This window comes from Penaeus vannamei, chromosome 12 (genome assembly GCF_042767895.1).
Source record: "Penaeus vannamei isolate JL-2024 chromosome 12, ASM4276789v1, whole genome shotgun sequence".
In the NCBI taxonomy this organism is placed as follows: domain Eukaryota; kingdom Metazoa; phylum Arthropoda; class Malacostraca; order Decapoda; family Penaeidae; genus Penaeus; species Penaeus vannamei.
In genome coordinates this window covers 2,886,301-2,895,084 of record NC_091560.1, presented here as the reverse complement: position 1 = coordinate 2,895,084, position 8,784 = coordinate 2,886,301, and the positions used below count along the sequence as shown (strand labels likewise).

Sequence of the window (8,784 nt, the reverse complement as noted above, 5' to 3'; positions counted from 1 at the left end):
TAAAGTAGCCTGGACTGGCGACTCCCGTGCTCTTTCTCGCTCTCCATCAGGCCAGGAACACCCGGGACTCTGGGACTCCGGAGTCGATAACTACGGGGGGCCGATTCCACTGCTTTGGGCTGTGTGTTTGTTTGTTTTTGTTTTTGTTTGTGTGTGTGTGGGGGGGATGGGTGGGGAGATGGGGGGGAGGGGAGGGGTGTTATTTTGTTTGGGTTTTTGTTTGTTTGTGGGCTGTGTGTTTGTGTTTGTTTTTGTTTGTGTGTGGGGGGGGAGGGGTGTTATTTTGTTTTTGTTTTTGTTTTTTGTGTGGGGGGAGGGAGGGGTGTTATTTTGTTTGTGTGGGTGTTTGTTTGTCTGTGTTGGTTTATATGTGTGTGTTTGTTTGTCTTTTTGTTTGTTTGCGTGTGTATTTGTTTCTGTGTGTGCGTGTGTGTGTCTCTCTCTCTGCCTCTCTCTCTCTCTCTCTCTCTCTCTATCTATCTATCTATCTATATATATATACCTATCGCTATCTCTATCTATCGCTATCTCTCTCTCCCTCTCTCTCTCTATCTATCTATTTATCTATCTATCTCTATTTATCTATATATCTTTCTATCTCTCTCTCTCTCGCACACCACTTCGTCCAATCCCTTTTTTTCTTTTTTTTTTTCATTCTCTCGCGCTGCAAAGGAATAAAATCTATCTGGCTTTAGTGTAAATGGGTGTCCTGGCTTTTAAAGTTCACCAGCGTTTCCCTTTTCCTCTCTGAAAAAAATAGTTATTGATAATATGGCCAAGTTGTTTGATGGAGGACAAAGTGCTCAGAGTACTGTAATGTTCTTGTTTTTGTTTTTGAATTTTCTTTTTTTTCGTGTGTTTTTGTGTGTATGTGCGTGTTTGTGTGTATGTGCGTATTTGTGTGTGTGTGATTGTGTGTGTATGAGTGCGTGTTTGTGTGTGTGCGTGTGTGTGTGCGTGTTTGTGTGTGTATGAGTGTGTGTGATTGTGTGTGTGTGTGATTGTGTGTGATTGTGTGTGTGTGTGATTGTGTGTGTGTGTGTGTATGTGTACATGTGGTTGTGTGTGTGTGTGTGATTGTGTGTGTGCGTGTGTTTATTAGGTCGATATTTGCGAGACTATTTTTTTTATATTCTATTTGGATGGGGAGAGGTAGAGGGGGGGAAGAAAGACTGAGGATTTTTCTCTTTCTTTCTCTTTTTTTTTATTCTCTACTCCTCTGGTTCTCTTTCTCTCTCTCTTTCATCCTCTCTCTCTCTCTCTCTCTCCTTCTCTCTCTCTCTCTCTCTCTCTCTCTCTCTCTCTCTCTCTCTCTCTCTCTCTCTCTCTCTCTCTCTCTCTCTCTCTCTCTCTCTCTCTCTCTCTCTCTCTCTCTCTCTCTCTCTCTCTCTCTCTCTCTCTCTCTCTCTCTCTCTCTCTCTCTCTCTCTCTCTCTCTCTCTCTCTCTCTCTCTCTCTCTCTCTCTCTCTCTCTTTCTCTCTCTCTCTCTCTCTCTCTCTCTCTCCAGAAACTCAAACAATTCGTTCACTAATAAGAAATATACTTTAACAAATTATTTGAACTTTTATGGATTTTACTAACGACACCATCCTACTCTTCCTCCTCCTCCTCCTTTTACTCCTCCTAATTCTCCGTCTTCTTCTTCTTTTTCCTCTTTTTCTCCTCCTTCTCCTCCTCCTCTTCCTCCACTTCCCCCCTCTCCTCCTTCTCCTTCTCCCCCTCCTGCCTCTCCCTTCTCCTCCTCCCCTCCTCCTCTTCCCTTTTCTCCCTCCTCCTACCCCTCCCACTCCCTCTTCTCCACCTCCCCCCCTCTCCTCCTTCTCCCTCCCTCCTCCTCCCTCTCCTCCTTCTACTCCTCCTCCCTCCTCCTCGCCCTCCCTTTCCTCCACTTCCCTCTCCCTCCTTCTTCTCCTCCCCCTCTCCCGCTCCTCCCTCTCTTTCCTCCTTCTTCACCTCCCCTCCTTTTCCTCATTTTCCTCTCTCCACCTCCTTCTTCACCTCCCCCCTCTCCCGCTCCTCCTCCCTTTCCTCCTCTTCCTCCCCCTCCTCCTCCACATCCCCCCTCTCCCGCTCCCCCCTCTCCCTCCTCCTCCTCCTCCTCCACTTCCCCCTCTCCTCCTCCCTTTCCCTCCTCCTCCTCCTCCACTTCCTCTTCCTCCTTCATCCACAGAGGAGTGCCAGTCGCCAGTCTACGTGCCCGAGAAGGAGGACCCGCGCTACCCAACGACACCCACATGTACCCGCTGTGGATTGGCTGTGGATCCCGTGGTCAGGCGTCGGTACAACGATCTCTTTAACTTCACCAAAAAGAAACTTCACGCCATGGCCTCCGACGACCCTGGTATTCTTACGCCTATAGAAATTCCTTCATAGACACAGTAGAAAATTCCTTCATAGATAGACACACAACACAGTAGTTGGATTCATAGGGGAGTCCTTATGTAGTCCTTGTGTAGTCTTTGTGTAGTCCTTATGTCTTGAGGGACCGAGGTAGGGTGTATATAGAGTCCTTGCATATGGGTTATATGTACACATGAGTAGGAATTATATGGAGTCATTTACACACACACACACACACACACATACATACATACATACATACACACACACACACACACACACATACATACATACATACATACATATATATATATATATATATATATATATATATATATATATATATATATATATATATATATATATATGTATGTATGTATGTATGTATGTATATATAATAATATATATATATATATATATATTCATATATATATATATATATATATATATATATATATCGTCATGAGTTATATATATAGGTGGATGCTATGGTATATACATATGAATATATATATATATATATATATATATATATATATATATATATATATATATATATATATATATATGCAATAGCAGTATCTATATTGAGTCCTTATACATAAACGTTACATAGAAATGGGTAGGATTTACATAGCCCACATATGAACGTTATATATACATAAGTTATTTGATTAATTTATTTATTTATCCGTTTGTTTTATATATTCATCTATATATTTTTCTGTCTATCTATCTATTTATCGTCATGAGTTATTTATCTAGGTGGATGCTATGGATTCCTTATATACATATGAATAGGATTTATGTTGATTTAGGATATTTTATGATTAAGTATATTTTATGGTGTTTCGAATCCTGTTTGTGTTCACTAGGAAAGATGTTTTTGTTTGTTCGTGAGCGAGTTGGTGAGTGAGCATGAATAAGTGGGAGAGTGAATGAGTGAGTGTGTGAATGGGTATTAAAGTGAGTGAGTGGGTGAGTGTGTGAATGGGTATTAAAGTGAGTGAGTGAGTGAGTGTGTGAATGGGTATTAAAGTGAGTGAGTGGGTGAGTGTGTGAATGGGTATTAAAGTGAGTGAGTGGGTGAGTGTGTGAATGAGTATTAAAGTGAGTGAGTGGGTGAGTGTGTGAATGAGTATTAAAGTGAGTGAGTGGGTGAGTGTGTGAATGAGTATTAAAGTGAGTGAGTGGGTGAGTGTGTGAATGAGTATTAAAGTGAGTGAGTGGGTGAGTGTGTGAATGGGTATTAAAGTGAGTGAGTGGGTGAGTGGGTGAATGGGTATCAAAGTGAGTGAGTGGGTGAGTGTGTGAATGAGTATTAAAGTGAGTGAGTGTGTGAGTGTGTGAATGAGTAATAAAGTGAGTAAGTGTGTGAGTGTGTGAATGAGTATTAAAGTGAGTGAATGAGTGAGTGTGTGAATGAGTATTAAAGTGAGTGAGTGGGTGAGTGTGTGAATGAGTATTAAAGTGAGTGAATGAGTGAGTGTGTGAATGAGTATTAAAGTGAGTGAGTGAATGAATGTGTGAATGAGTATTAAAGTGAGTGAGTGAGTGTGTAAATGAGTATTTAAGTGAGTGTGTGAATGAATATCAAGATGAGTGAATGTGTGTGAGTGAGTGAGTGAGTATGAATGTGTGGGAGAGTGAGTAAGTAGGTGACTGAGTGTGAATGAGTAAGTGGGAGAATAACTGAGTAAGAGTGAGAATGAGAGTGTGTAGGAGTAAGTGAGTCAGTAATAAGTGACAGTAGGAGAATGAGGGAATGAGAGCAAGACCAAGAACAAGAGAAAACGGGAAAGAAAGAAAGAGAGAGAAAGAAAAATATCCAACGAAACAATGAAGCTTATTAAACCATTCTTTTTTCCCCTCTTCCCCTTCCTACTTTCCTCCCTTCCTTCCCTCCCCACACCGCTCTCTCTCTCCTCTCTCTCCTCCCTCCCTCCCTCCCTCCTCATACCCACTCCCCCATCCCCCCATAACCCCTCCCCCTCCCCTCCCCCACTCCCCCCACATCCACCCCTCCATACTCCCAACATCCTCCCCTCCATACCTCTCCTTCCCCTCCCCTCCTTACTCCCTCTCTCTCACCCCTACCTTCCTCCACCAATACCCCTCCACCCCCACCCACCCCCACCCTCCTCAAAAAAAAAAAAAAAAGAAAAAAAAAAAAAAACACCTCCCCCACCAAAACACACCCCACCCCACCCCCATCCCACACACCCCACTCCCCCCACACCCCCCCACACACAGACATAGAGATGTGCGTGGAGCTCCTGAAGCGGCAGGACGAGCTCTTCCACCCGATGAACGCGTGGCGGATCCGGACGATGGACTACGCCTTCAACGCCGCCGTCTTCGGGGGCTGCTGGAGCCTCGTCTACGAGTTCGGCGCCAAGAACCTCGAGGGGATGAGGTGAGAGGGGGAATGAGGGGATGAGGTGAGAGGGGGAATGAGGGGGAGAAATGAGGTAGGAGGGGAGAAAATGAGGGGAAATGACGTAAGAGGGGAAATGAGGTAAGAGGGGAAACGAGGGGGAAGGAAATGAGGTATGAGGGGAAATGGGGGGAAATGAGGGGGAGATAATGAGGTAAGAGGGGAAATGAGGTATGAGGGGAAATGAGTGGAGGTGAGAAGGAAATGAGGTAAGAGGGGAAATTAGGTAAGAGGGGAAATGAGGGGGAAAGAAAATGAGGTATGAGGGATGTGAGGTGGGAAGAAAATGAGGTATGAGGGATGTGAGGTGAGAAAATGAGGTAAGAGGGGAAATTAGGTAAGAGGGGAAATGAGGGGGGAAAGAAAATGAGGTATGAGGGATGTGAGGTGAGAAAATGAGGTATGAGGGATGTGAGGTGAGAAAATGAGGGATGTGAGGTGAGAAAATGAGGGGAAATGAGGTGAGAAAATGTAGGGGAAGTGAGGTATGAGGAGGGGATAAAATTAGGGGAAATGAGGTAAGAGAGAAATTAGTGGAGAAAATGAGGTAAGAGGGGAAATGTAAGAAAGTGAGGGGAAATGAGGAGAAAATGAAGGGAATGAGAGGGTGTGAATTTGAGGATAGAGTAAGGAATGAGGAGGGAATAAGGCTAAATAAGGAGGATATTAGGGAGAAATGAGGGGATGAGGTAAGAGGGAAATGAGGCGAGAAAATGAAGGGGGAAGATTGGGGGAATGAGAGGGTGGAAATTAGGAGGATAAAGTAAAGAATGAGGCAAAGTAAAGAAAAAGAAGGGAAAGTGAGGGGAAATTATGAGAAATGAGGAGGCTGAGGGGAACTGAAGTTAGAAAGTGGGGGTAGTGAGTGAGGAATAGGGGAATGAGTGGATGATAATGAGATAAGGGGAGTGAAGGGAAACAGAATGGAGGATTATGAGGTAAGGGAGGAAAAAAATGAGGGGTCTTATGCAAGAAGATGAAAAGTGGAGATGTGAGGGTAGATGACATGTAACGAAAGAGGAATTATGAGGTACGAAGAGAAGAAGGGAGATAGGAAGAGGATTATCAGGGTCGTGTGGTATAGGAAATGAGTTTGGGAGGGGGGAGGAGGAGAGGAAGAGAAAATTGAAAGAGAAAGCAGGGAAACGGACAGACAGACTGGCAGACAAGCAAACAAACAAAAAACAAGCAAACAGACAGACACAGAAACACATACAGACAGACACAGAGACACACACAGACAGACATAAACAAACAGAGAAATGGACAACCAAACAGAGAGAAGGAAAAGGAAGAAATGAGAGTCAAAAACGCACATCCATACGAGAGAGACAGAGAGACATACAGACAAACAGACACGGACAGACAACCAGACCTACAGACCCAGTGACGAAAGGAGAGACGCTCAATTAGACCCAAAGTTTCCTAATTTGGGCATCCTGTAGGACCGTATAGGAAGGTATGGGGACTTACTTATTAAACCTATCAAGTCTCCCTTCAGATCTTGTTTTGATTTGATGAACATGTCAAATCACGGGTCTTTCCAATCCGATATGTCATTATGATAGCTTATTTCTCTCTCTGGGAACTTTGAACTTGGATTCTATATTTGGAAGTGTAGATGAGGATTAATTGGGTCTGTGTGATTATAGGGTTGGGGTGTAGGGTTTATTGTGCGTGTTCATATACACACTCACTCGCCCTTATGCTTATGTTCTCTGTTATTGTCACTTTCTCACTCTCATGCTTATTCGCACTCACTCGCTTACGTTCAGTCTCATTTTAATGCTTATGCTCACAATCATGTTCTCTCTCTGTCTGTCTCTGTCTCTCTTTCTCTCTCTCTGTCTGTCTCTGTCTGTCTGTCTGTCTGTCTCTCTCTCTCTCTCTCCCTCTCTCTCTCTCTCAATCTCTCTCTCTCTCTCTCTCTCTCTCTCTCTCTCTCTCTCTCTCTCTCTCTCTCTCTCTCTCTCTCTCTCTCTCTCTCTCTCTCTCTCTCTCTCTCTCTCTCTCTTCTCTCTCTTTCTCTCTCTTTCTCTCTGCTTTTGTCGTTGCAGTTATCTTCAGTCGTCATCTTCGTCATTGTCGTCATCTGGCTCATTGTTATGATCATGACATTCATTATTACTATTATTAACATTATAAGTATTATAGATAGTTGAAATGTAGATAAATAGACAGACTAAGCAGCAGATAATCGATTAGACTGAGAGACTGATAAATAGACGATAGATAAAGACAGACATACAGACAGACGAAATTTCATTTGCGTTGTATGAGCCAAAATAACCAACACGACCCACCCTTCTAGGTATTATTACGGCTCAGAGCACCCTGTCTTCGCCCTCTTCCTCCTGAAGCTCGGGAAGGCGAAGATCTACCTGAAGCTTTTCCGAGAAGGCCTGCAGCACCTGGAGGAAGCGGAGCCCGTGCTGAGGAGGGCCTACGGAAGCACGCACTACCTGATCACGGAGGAGCTGAGTCCTCTGGGTCTCCTGGCGAACGAGGACATCGAGATCGCCCTCGAGAGACGTCTTCGGGCCTGGAAGAAGCGCGAGGAGGTCGAGGAAGCCAAGAAGCTGGAGAAGAAGCTGCAGGACTTCCTCGAAATCGGCACGCGGTCGGGGACGCAGCGCTTTCGAGGGTCGCTGTCCTAAACTTCTCTTTTCCTCTCCTTTTAGTCATGTCGGAGGTTGTCTCAGCCTCCCGTTTAGCCTCATAGTCTCGTTGTCGTAGTCGTTCCTCCAATCACATCGGAGTGCGTCGTTATAGTACCCCCTTTAAGTCTTACCGGGGCTTGTTTTCACAATATCCGGCCCCAGCAGCTTATCGAGGTTCTTTGTCATAGTCCCCCCTTTTAAACACACCGAAGCTCCGTTTTCTCTCTTCGACAGGACGGATATTTTTATACACACGCTCCCTAAGCATCGCCGAATCGGATTATGTAATCGGGGAAGAAAAACGTCTTTCACTCGTCTTAAGTAAAAATCAGAAACAAAATATAAGCGGCACCAAGCGTCAGCTGATTTGAATGGAGGGATTAAATGCATACATGAAAACACTGATAGAATTTACCTTTAGATTTACCAGCTTCACTGACCAACAACAATTAATTACGGATTCATGTAGGTGATATTAGTTCTTTTCCAGAAATGATCTGCTGTGTGTCTCTTCTGCATTTTTTTTCTTTCTTCTTTTCTTCTTATTTTCTTTATTTCTTTTCTTTTTTTCTTCTTTAATTTGTTATTTATTCTTTCATTCGATATGTTCCTTTAATTTCTGTTTTTCATTTCGCCATTTTATCCTTTTTTATATTATCTTTATTTTTTCCAATTTCCAAATTTTATTTGTTCTTTATTTCGATTTGTCCTCTTTAGTATATGTATTTTATTTCACCATTTTACTTATATATATGTACACACACACACACACACACACACACACACACACACACACACACACACACACACACACACACACACACACACACACACACACACACACACACACACACACACACACACACATATATATATATATATATATATATATATATATATATATATATATATATATATATATATATGTATGTATGTATGTATATATATATATATATATATATATATATATATATATATATATATATATATATATATATATATATATTTCAAATTCTTTTAAGGCCTATAAATAGAACAAATCGGTTCCTGTCTATGATAATGTTAGCAATGGTTTTTGCTAAATAAGATTATGAGCAGAAACAGAAGAAAAAGAACAATAACAAAAACAAAAAGAAATGGAGGAATAAAAAAAACAAGATGAAGAAACATAGCAAAATAATAATAATAATAATGATAATGATAATAATAATGATAATAATAATAATAATAATAATAATAATAATAATAATGATAATAATAATAATAAAGATAATAATAATAATAATAATAATAATAGTAATAATGATAATGATAATAATAATAGTAGTAATAATAAGGAGAAGGAAA

At 42.0% G+C, this 8,784-nt stretch overlaps 1 protein-coding gene across 1 annotated transcript in view; it reads left to right on the top strand.

The window, feature by feature from the left end:
* The window catches only part of LOC113800250 (histone-lysine N-methyltransferase SMYD3), a 71,895-nt gene extending 63,649 nt beyond the window's left edge, over positions 1–8,246 (top strand). Inside the window, exons 7-9 of the mRNA XM_070127764.1 lie at positions 2,171–2,341; positions 4,594–4,756; positions 7,089–8,246. Coding sequence (XP_069983865.1) covers positions 2,171–2,341; positions 4,594–4,756; positions 7,089–7,434 — 680 coding nt within the window. The 3' untranslated portion in view covers positions 7,435–8,246. The remainder of the gene's footprint in view (positions 1–2,170; positions 2,342–4,593; positions 4,757–7,088) is intronic.
* Positions 8,247–8,784: the final 538 nt, after the last annotated feature.